At 44.1% G+C, this 19,637-nt stretch overlaps 1 protein-coding gene across 3 annotated transcripts; it reads right to left on the bottom strand.

The window, feature by feature from the left end:
• Nucleotides 1-11,813: 11,813 nt before the first annotated feature.
• On the bottom strand, nucleotides 11,814-19,581 carry RBM4 (RNA binding motif protein 4). 3 transcript variants are annotated; one of them, NM_001077010.1, is made up of 4 exons: nucleotides 19,532-19,546; nucleotides 18,045-18,468; nucleotides 14,083-14,767; nucleotides 11,819-12,231 (listed from the first exon to the last, which is right to left on the bottom strand). In NM_001077010.1, the coding sequence occupies exons 2-3, from the start codon at nucleotides 18,454-18,456 to the stop codon at nucleotides 14,091-14,093; spliced, it is 1,089 nt and encodes a 362-aa protein (NP_001070478.1). In that variant the 5' UTR covers nucleotides 18,457-18,468; nucleotides 19,532-19,546; the 3' UTR covers nucleotides 11,819-12,231; nucleotides 14,083-14,090. The 3 variants fall into 3 exon arrangements, with proteins under 3 accessions (XP_010819449.1, NP_001070478.1, XP_024843128.1); XM_024987360.2 differs by lacking the exon at nucleotides 11,819-12,231 and adding an exon at nucleotides 13,753-13,917 and having other exon boundaries at nucleotides 19,532-19,581; XM_010821147.4 differs by lacking the exon at nucleotides 14,083-14,767 and having other exon boundaries at nucleotides 11,814-12,231; nucleotides 19,532-19,581.
• Nucleotides 19,582-19,637: the final 56 nt, after the last annotated feature.

The following is a 19,637-nucleotide window of genomic DNA, read 5'->3' as shown; positions in this document are numbered from 1 at the left end:
ACATTCAAATATTAAAGGCTGGCTGAGGAGAAAAAAATCTGGAAGCTATAAAAGGGCTTTAAGTTTGAGGATAATAGGATCAGATTCATTTTTCATGAAAGATCACTATGACTGGACAGGAATAAAAGGGAGTAGCATTATACTTCAATGTTCACAACAGCATTATCTACAGTTATTATACCAAGGTATGGAAGCAACCTGTGTCCATCAACAGATGAATGGACAAAGATGATGTGTGGAGTGTGTGTGTGTGTAGATGGTGGTATTCCTATAACACTACTCTGCCATAAAAAAATGGATTTTGCCATTTGCAGCAACATAGATGAACTTTATGACTAAGTGAGGCCTTCCCTAGTGGCTCAGAAAATGAATCTGCCTGCAATGCAGGGAACCTGGGTTCAATCCCTGGATCAGGAGAAAGATCCCCTGGAGAAAGAAATGGCTACCCACTCCAGTATTCTTGCCTGGAGAATTCCATGGACAGAGGAGCCTGGTGAGAGTCAGACACAACAGTGACTAACACTTTCACTTCACTGTCATGCTAAGTGAAATAAGAAAACAAATACTGTATGATATCACTTACATGTTGAATCTAAAACTACAACTGAGTGACTAAAATAAGAAGACTTATATAGAAAAGCCAACTGGTGGTTACCAGTGGGGAGACAGAAGCTGGAGGGGCAGCACAGGGGTAGGGGGAAAAAAGTTACAGGATTATATGAAATTGTGTGACTCTCTTGAAAACTGTAAAGCACTACAGAATTTAAAGAATCATCCAAAATTTTAAATATTTTTTAAAAGTTTAAAAGAGAATAGTGAGATTTGCCTGGTACATGATAGAGGTCTCTCACCTAATCATGAAGCCAACAGAGTTCATGTTTTGTTTTAAAGGAAGAAAAAATACTTCACAGAAAAATAACCACACATACACAATTCCAGGGCACAGGGTTTAACTCCCTGAGGATGACTGGTCAAGCCTTTGCCACGGATGGGCTGTGCCTCTCCACTCTACCACCACCGAGCACCTGCTCCAGGCCAGGCCCTACCTAAAGGCTGTACACCAGGCACTGCTGAGTGCTGAGGGGCAAGGGAGATGAGGTCAGTCTCAGAGATTTTAAGAGAGAAGAAAGTATGACTACAACGGTAATTGCTATAAGAAATGTAACAGCACTGTAAGAGTTCAGAGAAGAATTATTTGTGCAATTCTACCAACAAAACTGACTCATCTCACACGTTAGCAAAGTAATGCTCAAAATTCTCCAAGTGAGACTTCAACAGAACGTGAACCGAGAACTTCCAGATGTTCAAACTGGGTTTAGAAAAGGCAGAGGAACCAAAGATCAAATTCCCAGCGTCCATTGGATCATTGAAAAAGCAAGAGAGTTCCAGAAAAACAAAGCCTTTGGGTGGATCACAACAAACTGGAAAATTCAAGAGATGGGAGTACCAGACTACATTACCTGACTACTGAGAAATTTGTATGCAGGTCAAGAAGCAACAAATCAGACGTGGAACAATGGACTGGTTCCAAATTGGGAAAGGAATATGTCAAGACTGTATACTGTCACCCTGCTTATTTAACTTATATGCAGAGTACCTCATGCAAAATGCTGGGCTGGATGAAGCACAAGCTGGAATCAAGATTGCCAGGAGAAATATCAATTACCTGATATACAGATGACACCACCTTATGGCAGAAAGCGAAGAGGACTAAAGAGTGTTGTGACGAAAGTGAAAGGAGAGTGAAAAAGCTGGCTTAAAACTCAACATTCAAAAAACAAAGATCATGGCATCCAGTCCCATCACTTCATGGCAAATAGATGGGGAAACAATAGAAACAATGACAGACTATTTTCTTGGGCTCCAAAATCACTACAGATGCTAACTGCAGCCATGAAATTAAAAGATGCTTGCTCCTTGGAAGAAAAGCTATGACCAACCTAGACAGCATATTCAAAAGCTGAGACATTACTTTGCTGACAAATGCCATCTAGTCAAAGCTATGGTTTTTCCAGTGGTAACGTATGTATGTGAAGTTGGACCATAAAGAGAGCTGAGCACCAAAGAATTGAATCTTTTGAACTGTGGTGTTGAAGACTCTTGAGAGTCCCTTGGACTACAAGGAGATCAAACCAGTCAGTCCTAAAGGAAATCAGTCCTGAATATTCATTGGAAGTACTGATGCTGAAGCTGAAGCTCCAATAGTTTGGTCACCTGATGCGAAGAACTGACTCTGAAAAAGACCCTGATGCTGGGAAAGATTGAAGGCAGGAGGAGAGGGGGACGACAGAGGATGAGACAGCTGGATGACATCACCGACTCAATGGACATGAGTTTGAGCAAGCTCCAGGAGTTGGTGATGGACAGGGAAGCCTGGCATGCTGCAGTTCATGGGGTTGCAAAGAGTTGGACATAAATGAGCAACTCAACTGACTGACCAAAACTCTATAGCTTATTTTTTGTGCTTTTTTTTTTGAATAGTACATAGAGTTTTTTTTAGTTTTTTTTATTTTTTATTTTTTTTTGCATTGATTGATTTTATTTTTAAACTTTACATAATTGTAATAGTTTTGCCAAATATCAAAATGAATCCGCCACAGGTGCTTTAAGATTAAAACTTTAAGAATATTTCTTTCCTTTGAAATGAAAATATACTCATCAGGAGTCCACAAAGTGAGTGAAATGTTTGTGAGGGATGAAGGCCAAGAACATGTCCCTAACCCAGTTTGGAGAAAAGAAAAAGGAAGGATAATACCCAAGGCCTTCCGTTTCCATAAATTTCTTCCTGAGCAGTCAGCTATCTGAGGTGGAGTTTCTAGGCACCACTCAAGCAAGGCTCAGCCATAACAGCAGCACCTTAAGGTACTTCAAGTACAAGGCAAAAGAACCCCAGCCTAACTGAAATACTACAGCCGGAGAAAAGCATGCAGATTCCCCTCAGATGGTGTCTCAGAACCCCCTGGGTTTTATTCCTAGGGTGGTGGGGGAGATAAACTATTGAGCCACAGCTCCAACTTAGCAAAAGCTTAGACTTCTGCAGCCCAAGCCCCGCCTTTCAGGCCTGGGGCAGACTCAGATCTACCATTTCCTCTAATTTCTGGCCACACAATGAAGTTAGTGTGGCATAAAAGATGTAAGGTCCTCTGGGGACTCAAGGCACTGCTCAGAGGTAGGAAAAGGTTTCCTGGCTGCAAAGTAGCCCAGAAAAGGGAAGGAACTAGCCTAAGATTGGCCTCATGGCCTTTGGCTCATACATCTGGGCCTCAGAGATGAAGTGTCTCTGGGACATTTGGGAGGAAGAAGATAAAAATACATTCCTAGGAAGAGTTGTCAGTTTTGTCAGAAGAATCCATCTCAAGGCTTTCTTAAGATCAGGGCTATTTCTATTGCCAAGAGAACTGAAGAGCAAGAAATTACAGTTCAGTCCCAGGAACCCACAAAGGAAGAGGGAAAGGTCCGGCAGGATGATTTCAAATAGTAGTATCTTAGATTTGCAGATCCTTTGAGGATCCAGGCCAAATTTAAACTGCACAGTGGCCCAGGTTTAATGACTCATCCATCATCTGTGCTAATCCACAAGAACTCAATGAGGTAGTAATCAAAGCAAGTACGGTTTAAAAAGGGGCTTCTTTGGTAGCTCAGTTATTTGATAAAGAATCTGCCTGTAAGGCAAGAGCCACAGGAAACTCAGGTTCGATCCCTGGGTCAGATCCCCTGGAAGAGGGCATGGCAACCCACCCCAATATCCCTGCCTGGAGAATCCTATGGACAGTGGAGATTGGCGGGTCACAGTCCATAGTGTTGCAAAGAACTGAAGCGACAGCACACACACCATGTATGCAGGGTTTAAAAAGGTTAAATAGGACTTCCCTGGTGGTCCAGTGGATAACAGTCCATCTGCCAATGTAGGAGACATGGGTTTGATCCCTGGTCAGGGAAGATCCCACATGCTGAGGGGCAACCAACCTGTGTACCACAACTACCAAAGCCCAGGTGCCCAGAGCCCGTGTTCCCCAACAAGAGAAGCCACCACGGTGAGGAGGCCTGAGCACAGGACAGCAGCCCCCACTTGCTGCGACTAGAAAGCCCTCACACAGCAGCGAAGACCCAGTGCAGCCAAAACTCAATAAAATAAAAACACCCGCCCCACAAACACACAACAGTGAGGAAAAAGACCCCCAACTCCTACTTCTTGTTCACCATGGGAGAAAGCCAAAGAAAGCAGCTACCGAAATGAAGAGGAACAGCTGGCAAAGGCACCAGCAGCCCTAAGGCCAGACGCGAGATCTACCCTGCATGGAAGGGGTGTGGTGAGGGGGCAAGTTCCCTCTGCACTGGGCGAGGTGAACTAACTTCCAGTGACCGTGGCCCTGCCCACCCTTGGCTCTGGTGTCCTAGAGGAAGGACAGGGGCTATGAGAATTAGGAAAATGAGTGGTTAGGGGAAAAGACCCTCCCCACCCTAAGTGCCATTATATTTCCTCCAAGTTGGGGCACAGCCGGTACGCTTCAGTGGCCGTGTTTGTGAATCATGTGTCCACGTTTGCGCCTCTCCATAGGGACACAACGAGGCATTTGTGCCAATATCCTTAGCAGAGCAACTGGCCAACAATCCAGAGACCAGGCCCACCGCTGCCACAGGCCCCCTTCCACCCCTCACCTGGAACCACACCGTACTGGACAAGGTGAACCAAGTTCAAGACGGGCAAGTGCAGGGCTGGCCAGAAGAGGCTCAAAGGTCTGGACGCTGCAGCAAAGACAGAACCTTGAGTGCAACTGAGAAAGGAGCTCACAGTGCCACAGGTCTCAGGACAGACTGACCAGACTAAAGGTTGAAATTCATGCTCCAGAGCTGGGTTGCCAGAACTTAAATCCATGCTCTTGCTATAGTCCTAGACTTGCTACTTAACCTCTCTGAGACTGCTGCCTCATAATAAGCTTCCTCTTAAAGAGCTGTCTGGAGTAAATGCAAAGCACTCAATTGGTTATCATCACAGAGAACTGTGATGTGTACAAGCAAAAGAGACGTTCCACCCTATCCATGAAGGGAGCTAGAGGGAGAGCAGTCATCACTTCCTCTTCAGTCTTAAGGGATTCCAGCTCCCCTTTTCTTGCCCAGCTGTGGAATGCTGGGCACCCAGCATGGCACCCAGACGTGGAACCCAGACACAAACCTGTTCAAGCTCTGCCCCGAGGGTTCATCAGGTCTCAAAGCTAAAGGGCTTTCCTAAGTTATCAGTTTCACTGTTTGTCTTTGCTGACTTACGGGATGGGGCATAACACCAACCCTAACGGGCTATCCAGGAATCCTCTGGTCCTGCCCGAGTCTGGTCCTAAGCTGGCACTCAGCTTCTTGAATGACTGGTGACTGCTAAGGCAAGAAATGAATGGGGACAAGGGCAGAGGGTAGTAAGTTCCCAAGAAGAGCACATCATTCAAATGCAAGCTTACACATATCAGGTCTGTGAGTGTGTGCTCAGTCACATCCAACTCTTTGCGACCCCATGGACTGCAGCCCACCAGGCTCCTCTGTTCGTAGAATTTTCTAGCTAAGAATAGTGGAGTGGGTTGCCATTTCCTCCTCCAGGGGATCATCTCAACCCAGGAATTAAACCTGCATCTCCTGTCTTCTGCATTGGCAGGCAGATTCTTTATCCCTGAGCCATCCGGGAAACCCACACATATACACATGCATTATTAAACGTCTGTTTACATGTCAGGCACTGTTGCTAGGCACTGGGGCAGTTTCCTAGCCTCCTAACTTACCATTTTGTGAGGCAAAAATTCAATAAATGAGTAGGCAAAGACACTGAGATAAGTACCACAAAATACACAAACTGGGCACAATGGTGGGAAGAATGGGGTCAGGGAGGGCCCTCTAACGCTTGATCCTGAACCTAAGACCTGAAGGTAAGAAATTAGCCCTAAAGTGGTCAAGGGAAAGGCCCTTCCAGGTAGAAAGGCCGAGAGGCAGGAAAGTCTTTGGTGAATAGGATCTGAAAGAAGGGCCCATGTGGTTAGAAAAATGTGTATGAGGGGAAAGGGCCTGAGACAGGGAGCGCGTTGAACTGAGTTGTGATGGTGTCTGATTTCCATTTTAAAAGGATCAATCTGGCTGTTATATTAACTGGATGGTAGAAGCAGGCACATTATTTAGTAAAGAACTTAGGAAATCCAGGTGAGAGCTGCTTGATGCTGGCTCTGACTTGAGAGTACTATTGGGAATTCTGAGTAGACCCAAGACTGATAGGCTGAATGGGGTAGAACCATCATTACAACCTCCATTTTCAGCCAGGTGCATCACATCATGATACTCCTCTGCTTAAGAACGATGAAAGACTCCTTTCAGAGTAAAGGCCAAAAGGACCCCTCAGATTATCATTTAACTGTCTCACCTCTTCTACCTCCCCCACCACTCTGGCCTCCTTACTGTTACAATCTGACCTTGAGGCCCTTGCTCAAGCTGTTCTCTTTACTTGAAGTACTAGAGGACTGTCTGGCCAACTTCTGCCTCATTCAAGACTGCTTAAATCTCAATGTCAGTATTCTTCACACATACACAATGCTCTCGCTCTCCCAATCCTTACTCAACCCTACCCTCTTTAATACAAAGCTCTTATTTCCTAACATACTATTTGCTTATTTACTATGTTTACTGTCTCGGGCTGGAGTGGAAGTTCCAGAATGTGGAGCCTCCATTAGCTTGGGTGATGAGATGAGACTAATAGAGAGGAGAAACCAGCATACAACAATAAGGGACAAGTAGCAGAGCCTTCACCTTTTAAGTTTAAAAAAAAAATCATTTTGGAAAAAAGTAAATTTCTTCAGTCAAAAAACAAAAAAGATCCTTTCGTGATTTAGCATGAAATCACTAGCAACATTCCTATGGAATGGTAGGGGTGAATGCCTGATTAAAAGTTTAAGAGGAAATGAAAAGCAATCATTACATAGGGACAGAAACCATATAAAACATTTTTGAGTTTTGTACAAAAGAAGTGTAGAAATAAAGTGATAACCAGCAGGGAAAACAAAGCTATTTTTTATTTTTTTGTAGAGGTGCTGAGGATTGAAGACATGTTAAAAATGGGAATAACAGAATGTTTGTAATGCAAATAGGACTGACTTAATAAGGAAAAATGGATGACCTAAGAGGAAAAGGTCATCCTCCACAAGAGCAAGAGGCTGGGCGCTCACGCATGCGCAGAACCACCACCCTCAGACAAATGCAGCTAACTGGGCTGCTGGAAGGTGGGCAGGTGTGCTGATTAATTCTCTTCGGACTGCTTCAGTTTCTTCTGCAAGGTATGAAGCAGGTCATTCATTATATGAATAAGCAAGACAGGAGAGGAACTGAATGGGAAGGCAAATGGACCAAGGATCTATTTTCCAATTCTGCCTGGCAGAATTAGAATTATGGGTCTACACAAGATATGAGGTTTGTAGTAACTTACTTAAAATGAAAGCAGTCACTGAGATTGTTTTTCTCCAGTAACCTTCAGCCTCATCAGTCAGACAAATGAATAGATGAATTGTATTTAACCTGGGAAGTTTTTCCAAGTATAACAGAGCCTTGGGGCTTGCAAGAAAAATGGTGCAGCAAAAGTGAGTGACTGGCACAGTTTTCAAGTTGGATAAGGAGGTGAAACAGCAGAGGGTGAAGGACACTGAAAAGTAAAATCAACAGATGGTTAAGTTCCAATGAGTCAAAAGGGTTGGCATACTAAACAAAGCAATCTGGAAAGACAGACGATGGCTGATTTGACAGTAAGAAATAAATTACAAAAGATTAAAAGGATGGCATTTTTGAAGGGCTGTCTCCAAACCACAACAAACCCCCTCCCGGCACTTCCATTTCATCTGGTGTTTTAGTACACCATGGAGGTGCTTTACCCATTCTCTCTTGGTGAAAACACTACTAGTCAATTTCTTATCCATGTTATCTTAAAGAGACATTCAACACTAAAACCTAAAGAAACTTGCTTAGAGAAATCGTTTTATGACAAATCTATGACTGGCTTTTGAGGATGCCCAGGTACTATTTATATTCATTCTTTACTTTGGTAAAGCAAATCAGTATGGTTCTAAACAAGACTCAAAATCCGAAGTTTTAGGAAGTACCTAAGAGTTCATCTCTGATGAAAAACTGGATCAAACAGTAGAAATGCCTGTCTACATATACCAAGTCAAATATGAAATCAGGGGTTTTAAAAAAAAACCAACCTATAGCTTGACCTACACAACCATCACAGAAAACCAGTTGGGTAAAGGTTCCGCAAGTCTTCCACCCAGTAGAAAACATGGGGAAGATCTCTGCTGAGGCCAACATAGTGGCCCCATAACTTGTTAAGTCTAAGGTATGTCCTGCAGCCAGGGAACTACACATTCTTGGCCACCAGACCACCAGGGAGTCCCTCATATAGTAAGCTTTAAACTTAGTCTGAGTCATTCCATTCTAGAACTCAACCTTCTCCTGTTTCAACCTAGAGTACCGTTCTCCAAACCCAAGTAGAAAAGCAGTGCTGGGAACTCCTAGCACAATACCACACGGAGAATTCTAGTATTAAGTAACCTTTAGGAATTTGCACCAGAATGTAATACTATGTGATGCAAATGGTCTACCTCTCATGATTCCATACCCCTAGAATCTAACTTATTGCTGACATCACTCTGGAATAAGGAACTCGGTTTAATTAAGCATTCACCCAATTCAACCCCAATTTTGAGGGTGTCTGGAAGACTTTTGGAGAAGGCAATGGCACCCCACTCCAGTACTCTTGCCTGGAGAATCCCAGGGACGGGGGAGCCTGGTGGGCTGCTGTCTCTGGGGTCGCACAGTCAGACGTGACTGAAGTGACTTAACAGCAGGAAGACTTTTAAGTCAAAGTTACGAAGTCTGACACCAAATCAATATCCTGAAAACTGCATTCCTAAGTCCTCTGACCTCCAGAATCAGGCTGGGTCAAATATGTGGCAACAGAAGTGTAGCCACCCCCATCCCCACCTATCTCACAATGATGTGCCAGTTACTTGCACACCCAAACTGCCAAGGCAGAAAGCTGCCTGTGGAGGTAGAGAGTTAGGACATAAAATTAAAAAAATTAAAAAAAAATTAACTGGAAAAAAAAAAAATAGAGTGCAGAGGTATAGTAAAAAAGAAAAATAAAGTAAAATTAAAAAAATAAAAAAAAAAATTAACTGGAGAGTTAGGACAGGCACCCATCCTCTTTGTATTCTCCACATGGTACTTACACATAGTAGGCAACCAGTGAGTACATCACGAAGTGCAAAGCAAACTCTCAGGTGAATGCTAACCAGTTTACTGAACAGGATAAAAAGTGGAAGGCTACATGGGAGCTCCCCAGTGGTCCAGTGGTTAGGACTTGGTGCTCTCACCCCTGAGGGCCCAGGTTCAATCCCTGGGCAGGAAATAAAAATCCAAGATACAAGGCACAGCCCCCCCCAAAAAAAAAAAAGGCGAAAGGCAGAAAGCCAGTGTATTAAAGCTTCACTTTAAAAAAAACTATTGTACAACTACTGAGTCTAAGTGAGGACAGTGTAACTTTGTTAATTACACAGAGCAGAGACTATGATGTGGCCTCAACTCAGATACACCTGATTTTAAGTTTACACAAAAATAATTTCAAACAATGTAAGGCTGAAATATTAGCAAGTTAAAATCAATCATTTCAAAAGACTTTTTTTTTTTCCCCCCAAAAGACTTAAGGTTGGTTTCAGAACTTGGGTCTTTTCCCACTGCTTTTTTCTTCCTTTTAACAGTGGTTTTTAAAAAACCACTCTAGGAATGCAGCAGTAAACCAGCACAGATTCAGTCATGAAAAACTACTTGTCTGTTGTAGGGAGATTGTGTTCTCAAATGGAGAAAGACTCCCTTTTCAAGTTTAACCAGACAGCATGCTTTATAATGCAAAACTATATTACCCCCCACACTCCAGTATGACATCACATCTTTGCTGACCATTCCCACGTAAATAAAATTCTCCACTTGACACTCTTAGAACACAAGTTCTAGAACTACACCTAGGTACCTTTCAGAGTATCACTCAAAATGTTTTATTTGTTCAATCAAGAAAGTTAGCTTCCATCTTTTGAAGTTTGCCAACCCCACCCATCAGACCAAGGGGTATGTTTGATTAAAAACAGACCAAAGCAGGCAAACCCTCCAAGTGGCAGAAATCCAACCCAGCCAGGGAAGATAAAGACAGATGCAAAGAAAGGACCTAGCCTAGATGTAATAATCCTCTTTGTTGATCACTTATCTGTAGGAGCTAATAGTTTTAAGTTTTCCTGGAACTGCTGTCTTTTTTTCTCACCACAGACAACTTCCATATTCAATAAAATGGTGGCTGGGAGATAACACATAGAACACCTCACAGGGTTTCAGCGAGCAAATATCCAATAAATTACAAGCTGTACTGATAGTTACTCCCATCTCAGGCTTCTGTGAATTAGAAACTAGTAGGAAAACCTGAGATTACCAAAAATTAGCTCATTTTTCTTACCTCCCAGTACCACAATTCACCTTTCCTAAAACCATAATGATTGGCATAGAGTGAAATATTAGTCACTTAGTCATGCCCAGCTCTGAGACCCCCATGGACTATAGCCTGCCAGGCTCCTCTGTCCATGAAATGATCTGGACAATTATACTGGAATGGATAGCCATTCCCTTCTCCAGGGAATCTTCCCCATCTAGAGATTGAACTGGGGTCTCCAGCGTTGCAGGTAGATTCTTTGCCAACTAAGCCACCAGGGAAGCCCATAATGCTTGGCAGTTAGGTGCTCATGATTCTTCAAATGATGCTAGGAAATGCCCTAACCAGACACAACCCCACTGTATTTACGCTAAAACTGGAGCAAGAAGGTATAGACAAAAAGTATCTTCAAGACAGTCTATTTTGATAGATGCATAGAACTAAGAGGCAGCGGCTCTTCCTCGTACCCTGCCCCCTCTACTCATCCTTGTTGTTAAATAATCTAAAGCTCACTTCTGGGTCCTTCTGTGCCTATCATTCTAAAGACAATGAGGCACTAGTGGGACCACTGAGGTATTCCTTGAATTCCAACAGAACTATACATTTTGGGGCTGCTCTGGTAACTCAAACGGTAAATAATCCATCCCCAAGGCAGGAGGATTTGGGTTCAATTACTGGATTGGGAAGATCCCCTGAAGAAGGGAATGGCTACCCACCCAGGTATTCTTGCCTGGAGAATTTAATGGACAGGGAAGGCTGGTGGGCAACAGCCCATGGGGTCACAAAGTCAGACACGACTGAGTGACTAAGCACACACATACAGATGGTGAAAGGCATCAAAAAGCTTTACTTGCTGACCTACAAAATAAAGCCACAGCTTAATTTTCCACATGTCATGAAGTGAAAGCTAACCTCCTGGTCCCTCAAACCCTTCATTTTCCTAGACCTATCCCTTGGAAAATAAGTCAAGCTAGATGTAGTGACTGGGCAGTTTGAATGGTAGTACTAAGGGGTGGATGAGGATTGTTTTGCAAGCATGGAAAAGTCCCACATTTCAAAACTGCTAGTAGGTACATGGTTTTCTAACAACGGTGTGATCAAGTGAAGGCAGTCTTTAATGGAGTAAGGCTGCCTGCCTGGGTTCTTCCACATAACCCCTCTCTTTCCTTTGGCACCTATAAATTCTCTATATGATAAAGAAAGTAATGGCAGTGATGTTCACCCAGAACTGAATGTCAGACTCTACCCACTCCCCTTCTCTTCTAGGGACAAATAAAGAACCCAGACACAAGTCTAAGTAAGAATTCTCTCAAAGCACACATTTCCTAAGTTGAAAAACCATTTATTTCACCGGAAAGAAAAAAGTGATTCAACTCTATGTGTCCACCCGCTACAAGCCTTTGGGTCAAAAAGACTCAGGAGCGGTGACACTCTCACAACACCCACTGGAAGCAGGAGGTGGGGCGACAGCACAACCCCTACCCGTTTCTGCACACAATGAGGCCTGCTGGGAGAAAAGAACATAACGGGGAGCTACAGAAGTACTGAAGGACAGAAAGAAATGGGAAACGGGCAGGAGAGAGGAGAGGAAGAGGTGGTCTGAACTTTTCAAGATAAATTTTAAGGTCCACGTTTCCTGAGGGACTGAACGCACAGAGCCGTCCCGGAGATGGGGTACCACGAAGGGTGTATTCTCATGCACAACCGCAGCTCGGAATTTCAGCCCACACACATCCCACCTGAAAGAGAGCAAAATACAGGGGCTTTACAGCAAAGCTCACAAGGGCGTTTCCACTTAACCCTTCAAAGAACATCCATAAAGTATGGTAACTTGACACTCTTTTTAAATTTACTTGTATCCATCCACAGTATCACAATAATCTCTCAAAGTGAAAAAGAGCCTGAAGGCCAGAGTAACTGGGAAGGTCAAGTAACCCCAGATTGGGCTCTTTTCTCTCAATTAACTGGCAAACTTTCTTTTATGACAGTAGATAAGACATTGCATTTCTCTTGATGTTAACGTATCAGCATTCCTCAAAGAAGGTAATTTCCACATTTAAAAACTGTCATTGAAGGGCAGGAAAAAGGAAAAGGTTCCAATTAGCTCTCTGGAAAAAAAAATATGTTTGAATCTTGGGGCTGCAAGTTAAAAACCATTTAAAGTCCAGGAAAAAGTAACATCAATTTGAGTAAGTTGTAAGACCTGAGGGCATCCAACTCTGCCTAGGGAATAAAAGAATGTACTGGAGAGCGTGTGTAAGCTAAACATAAAGTCTCTCAAGTTTCTTTTCCACTAGTTTTATTCCCTATCCCAAAACCCTGGGCAAGTCACGTATTTTCTGCCCTAATGGGAAAAGGTGGCAGTACCACCCATCCTGTTACCTCAGGATCATGGATCAGTGGGAATGTCTGGGCCACAATGAGAGCTACTCAAGACAAAGGGTGTTGTGAAACACCCCTAAATACAACAGCAATCTCATACACCTAGAGCCCAAAGCTGGCAAGCGTCAGAAGAGAATACAGTCAAGTAGAGCCAAACGGATCATGAGGCTCAAACTGTATAGGAAAAAGCCAGAGGACTCAAGGCACAGCTGGTGGTTCAAGAGTGTTAACTGCCCAAACCTGGTGGGAAGATGAAGGGAGTGATCCGCTTAAGGCAAAGCTCCCAACCTTGGATTTCAGCATTACTGAAGAGTAGAACTGGCAGGGGTGCATACATTATTTACATTATTATGTACCTTAAAGAGATGGAGAGGATGTCAAATCTAACACTGTGGGGACAGTGGGGAAAAAAAAAACTAGACAAAGTAAACAGGCTCTCACAGAACAGATTCAAAGATAAAGCAATGGAGTGGGCATCCTATTCAGCTCAGAGAATGAATGTGAACTGAGGAGAGAAGTTGAATTTGAGTCTATGCCCCAGACTCCGTGTTGAAATTAACTTCATAAATTGAAAGATCTTTTTCTATTCCTCTCTACCCCAACTTACCATCAAGTAAGTTTTTTCTCTAAAGCTCATAGGGGATTAACTTCAGAAATGTCAGAAACACACTGCTTCAAGATTAAGATGATACCATTGGGTAGTCTTCATAGTAACTGGAACTTGAGCAGTGATGACCAATTATAACTACAATTACAGATTTTAACTGTGCAGGTCCTAGCAGACCTTTCACATAGCATGAAGCAGAAGAGGAACCCTGCAAACATTAATAATGTCACACACCTAGGAATTCCAACAAAGGCTCTGAGAAACGACACACCTGGGTCTGATGTCCGGGTTCCAGGTTCAGTTCAATTACAGCACACAGGTGTGACCCGAGATTCATCACGTCACACTGTTTGCTTTTCCAGACACAAATGGAATCAGGTTGACTCCTGGGACTAGGAGTCCTGGAAAAACAGCCATGGCGGCTAAAGATGTTTGTCTATTTCAGAAAAATTAAATAATTAGGACTTCTCCCTAATCCCCTGAACCATTAGCATCCTTACCCTAACCCTGCAAAAGCAAGCAAGCAGGGCAGCCTAATTGGAGCCTTTAGGCTGCAGGAGGGACGGCAAAACCAGAACCAGGGACACCCCACCGCTCTCACCTCAAGCTTTAAAAGGCTGAATACCGCGCCCGATCCGCATACTGCTCCCGCTCATACCGGGCCATGTCGTACAGGGAATTCCGCGCAGCCGACGAACCTTGGGACAACTCACTCTCATGCCCGTAACCGTAGCCCTCTCCAACAGTAGGGACTGGGCCTGTAGCGCGACGCAGGGGGCTCCGATCCCGCCCGTAATATGAAGAGGAAGCTGCAGTAACAGCAGCAGCAGCTGCTGCAGCAGCAGCAGCAGCAGCTCCCGAGGTCGGCAACAGGTGTCTATCGTAGGGGTCGAGAGAGGTGGAGGTGAGGTGACTGGCCATGGCTGTGTTCTGGACTTGTGGCAGCTGGGACAAGGTCTGCTCTGCGTAATTATACGCAGAGGCAGCTGCAGCAGCCACCGCCTCATAGGACCGGGCAGCACGGCAGCGCTTGTAGTAGGCATCGAGCGCTCCGTACGCGTTGTTGTAATACAATGAATCCCCGTAGCCCATGGTGTAAGGTGTACGCACTGCTCCGTATTGCTCATTATATTGCTCGGTAAAGTCTGCCACGCGGCCCGAACGATCTACTGGACACTCTTTGGACCAGTGCCCCTCTTTCCCGCACCGATAGCAGCCGCTCTGGTCTCCCATCCCGGGCGCAGTCCTAAGCCGGCTGGTGGACAACTGCACGTGCATTCTTTTGCCTTGAAGAAACAGACGCAAGAAGGGTTGCTATACTCTTAGTCATAGCCCCAGCCCCTACCCCAGACACTGGTCATAGCTGGCTTTACCTAGACAACTGTAATGCAGGACTCACTGCCATTTTAAAATGGTTTTTTAAAGGTCCAGTATAAATTCAGTATGATGACCTGACTTCAGGCAAAGATAAATGAAGAAATGTTTCCGCTCAAACATCAGTCTAATGCTTAAGAAAAACTACTCTCGTTCAAAAATAGGCATTTCATTTTTTGCCAAGTAACTACGGACACAAACTGCTCTGAACAGGGGCCCAATGTCAGAAGACACCACAATTAAGAGTGCTCTACAACATTCTGACACCTCCAATCTTCACTATTAAGACTCCTGACTTCATTAAGCAGGAAAATGCAAAGGTCAGTCCTCCGCATCACCCCAAAATCAAAGAGAATAGAGCAAGACACTGAAGTTACCACTGATAGTGATCCAGACTTGATCCATGGCTGAATGCTGTAGGGAAGTTCCAAGATTTTTTGGGGGGAAAAAAAAAAACCTCACAAATGCGTGAAGAGGGGCAAAATACAAGTTGACAGGCTGCTTTATCCTTAACTGGGTCCTTTAAATTGCTAGTTCTGATATTCATTATAACAAGAATTACTTAAAATCTTCAGCGACCTCTTAAAGTAGGGGGTCAAAGAAAACAGGGCAGGCAGTTCACAAGATGGCTGAATTTTCAAAAAGGGTATTACGAAAAATGTGGAAGAAAGGGGGAAGGATGAGAAAAGTGGAGAATGAATACTTATGTTAGTGGATCAAACTGTTCATTTCAGCAAAATTAAAGTACTTTTCCTCAAAAAACCCAAGATCCCAACAACATGTACTTAACACTATTTTTTTGCTGAAAATTAGAACTTGTATTCTGGAAATGGAAAAATATTACTTTTGAAAATCTAACAGAAGAAACATTTCTTAGAAAGTTTAAGTTTTAAACCTTCTCACAGAAGCAGTGTCCACCTAACATGATCTACCATTTTAACAGTAAGCCAAATTCCAGCAAAACGTTTCCAATACAACTGGTTATCATGCCCCCAAGCATGCAAATGGCAAAGAACAGTGGTCCCATGCTTAAAAATGCTTAATCAGGGGGGTAAACAGAGAGGTCGGGTCATCTATGCACCTAACATTACAGAAGGTGGTACAATTTCACCTACAAAGTTCAAGGTAAATTCTTAAAGACTAGAAAAGGGATAGGGGATGGAAGGATCAAACTATCAAAAAAAAGTTCTGGTTCAAACAAACTTTCTGGTAGGTGCAGATTGCCAATTAAGAGATAGGATATGCAATTAAGTACTTTAAGTGCTAACCCACGTTCCTTGCATTTGCCCAAGTGGCCACTTTGGCACCTAACAAAACCAGACATAACAAGAGCAATTAAGGAACCAATCATGTACCTTCAAGGCATGAAGGTCACTAATAAATGTCCTGATCTAAAAATTCTCCAGGAAAAAAAAAAAATCCGCAAAAGTAACTAAGCATCAAAGAGCCTACAGTTCAGAAGCCAAGAGTCATGGTCCAAGGATTTATCCTGTATTAGCTCACACTGTCCTTCCCTTACATGTGGTAGCAAAGAGACACCACCACCTCTTCTGTAACTTGGTTAAAATGTAGAAGAGTATTAAAACCTCCACAAGAGCAGCCTTTGCGCCCAATTACACTGTTGACACAAGGTAATTCTCAACTTACCAATTAAAAATGGAAAATGAGACCTGAGAGACCTGTGACATTTGTCTTTAATAATGCACAGTAACACCCATGACACAAGGCACCCATTAACTTAGGGGGAATGATGATCAGACTTCCAGATCTAAGAAAGTTCAATTTATATAAACATCAAAGATAGCCAAAATGATTCTTAAGAGGAGTGCTCAGGAAAAGCAGCAGCCACTACCTTGTTTGGCTGAAAAAGTGGAATATAGGTTAAAAATATAGCAAGGAGTTATGGGAATAACCTATAATTTAGAAGCAGCTACACCAAAGGTGAAAGGCTCATTACTGACTTCCATACTGGGAACCCAAAGCAGATGGGAGAAGACTAAGGTTAGCAACTCACCATGGTTACCATCCCCTTCATGACTGCCACTCTTGCCACAGAAGCTCAGATCATAAACCACCAAAATATATTCCAAATAAACTATCATCCATAGCATACTGCCTTCCAGGCACACTATTACTCTCGTCAAGGCTCCAAGATATCACCCATCTAAGTGGTCTTTCCACCAAAGATGTGAGAGCCCACTCCTCAAACCAGCAAAAGGCATCAACTTTATCGCCCCCTCCCTGATGACTCCCCCTCCCCTGCAGATCCCCATACCTTCTCCTCAGACACTCCTGAAACTATCCTTTAATCCCACTGTGCCCTCATCCTCCAAACTGAACCTCTGGTGCATGCATAATAAAAAAGTAGTAAGAGATAAAGCCCTTTAAACACACTAGCTCTCTAAAGACTTGTTTAACAATGAATTATATTTACTAAGAAGCTATGAGTTGGGATGAAGTTGGGAAGCTTAACTGGTATTTTGCTTCTGAACGGGTGGCTTAAGGCAGCTTTTGCCAAGTCCTTCATATGCAACATGGTGTGCTGAGGCAATAAATTTCAGAGTGAAATACCATTCTGCGCTTTACTACTACCGTTACTACTACTGCTGCTACTGCTAAGTCGCTTCAGTCATGTCCGACTGTGCGACCCCATAGACGGCAGCCCAACAGGCTCCCCCTTCTCTGGGATTCTCCAGGCAAGAACACTGGAGTGGGTTGCCATTTCCTTCACCAGTGCATGAAAGTGAAAAGTGAAAGTGAAGTCGCTCAGTCGTGTCTGACTCTTAGCAACCCCATGGACTGCAGCCCACCAGGCTCCTCTGTCCATGGGATTTTCCAGGCAAGAGTACTGGAGTGGGGTGCCAGTGCCTTCTCCCTTACTACTACTACTGCCAAAAAAAAAAAAAGAACAAACAAATCTTCAGTGGAAAGATTTCTGCACCAATAGATAAAAATGCCTAGGGGTTCCAATCTAAAGCCAAGTGATTTTTCTCCCAAACTTGATTTGCCTGAGGTAAAGCCTCTAAATCCCATGCATTCTCCATTTAAGTTCATCATCCACTCTTAATCCTCACCATCCATCAGCCAACCAACAGCTGTCTCTACCCATGACCCCTCCCTTCTACTTATCCAATCTATTCTCTACACAAGCCTTGTGTTCAGCCCTCTTTCCCAAAAAGGATGGTTCACCTTGAAACTCTGTGTTGTCAAGGCCCCTGATGGCCTCCACTGCATCCTCAGCCCGCTCCATGTGTACAAAGGCATAATCTTTCACGATGTCACATTCGATAACTGGACCGTACTCCTCAAACTTGGCTCGGAGCTCTTTGTTGGTACAAGTAGGGCTGATATTGCCTACATGTAACTTTGTAGAGGTTTTGCTCTTATTCTTGCTGGCTTCCACGTTGATGTTCACCCCGTGCAGCTTGTAGTGGTGCAGGTTGCGGATGGCATCCTCGGCCGCCGTCTTGTCCTCTATGTGCACAAAGCCGTAGTTCTTAATGATGTCACATTCCAGCACCTTCCCATACTGCTCGAAGAGAGAGCGGATCTCCTGCTCTGTGGCCTCCCGGGGCAGGTTTCCGATGAACAGCTTCACCATCTCGGACACAGCCTGGGCGAAAAGAAACAAAATTTCTAACGAAAGATCTCAGGCCCACATCAGCTTTAAAAAAAACCCAATACCGCCATCTCCTTTCTGTCTGGCAAATATTTCCAGTTTTCTCTCACGTCCCACACGCACACTTCTACACAATTATCAGAGGGAATCGGGAATAAGAAGGCCCGCTACAGAACCAACAGATACAAGAAAGCATCTGTAATAAAAATCCTTGGTAGTCAAATACGGTTTGATAAAACTTGAATAATTTTAAACGGTAATGGAAATGAAAGTGAGGGCATAAATGTAGCCGAGAGAATAGTGGACTTTCTAACTACTATAAAGACAATCAGGGGGACTTCCTTGGTGGGTCCAGTGGTTCGGACTCCACGCTTGAACCGCAGAGAGCTCAGGTTCAATTCCCGGCCGGGAACTAAGATCCGCAAGACGTGCGGTAGAGCCGCCAAAATATTTTTTTAAAAGAAAACAAAGGTCTAACTGGATTGACCGTCTGAAACTATGCACTGTCTCTTCCTCTCGTAACCGAAGAATCAGCCACCATTTCCGGAAAGGTGGACCTTAAAAGTAGGTTTTAGGGTTTCCTTTAGAAGCAGTGAACCGCTGACTTAGGCCGGAGAGTCAGGCGTTCCAAGAGTACATAAGTGTAGAACTGGGAACGCCTCTCTTGGGGTGCCGTCCTACGAATTCCTGGAGAATTGGAGAAATGCATGGTTGGAAAAGGGGGCTTGAACCTCATCGGCCTGACAACCAAGTCTCAGGGCCTAAGAGATCCTTAAAACGTGGTTAATTCCTAAATCTAACGGAAGCGCGGTTACTCGATGGAAACCTCGAGGCAGTGGGCCGAGCCTAGTCGGGCAGAGGGCAGGGTGGGGAGAAAGTATATTCTCAGGGGAGGTTGTGGGGGAAGGGCTGCTTCAGGCTTACCGCGCAACGCCGAGCAGAGGTCGGCTCTCAGTGACGGGTGTGGAGGCCACTACCCCACAAGGATACCCTTGAAGCCCAAGGAATGAGATTTAACAAGGCAAAACAAACAGTGAAAAGGCTCGGAGTCTCTCACCCGCACGAAAAGCAGCAGATGCTCTTCCTCGCGGCGCGGACGCTTCTGACAAAACGCTAAAATGGCGACGGCCGCAGTAGTGACTCTGGGTAGAGAGGGGGAGGAG

Source organism: Bos taurus, chromosome 29 (genome assembly GCF_002263795.3).
Source record: "Bos taurus isolate L1 Dominette 01449 registration number 42190680 breed Hereford chromosome 29, ARS-UCD2.0, whole genome shotgun sequence".
Classification (NCBI taxonomy): domain Eukaryota; kingdom Metazoa; phylum Chordata; class Mammalia; order Artiodactyla; family Bovidae; genus Bos; species Bos taurus.
The sequence above is the reverse complement of the archived record's forward strand: the minus strand, read 5'-3'. Positions and strand labels throughout refer to the sequence as shown.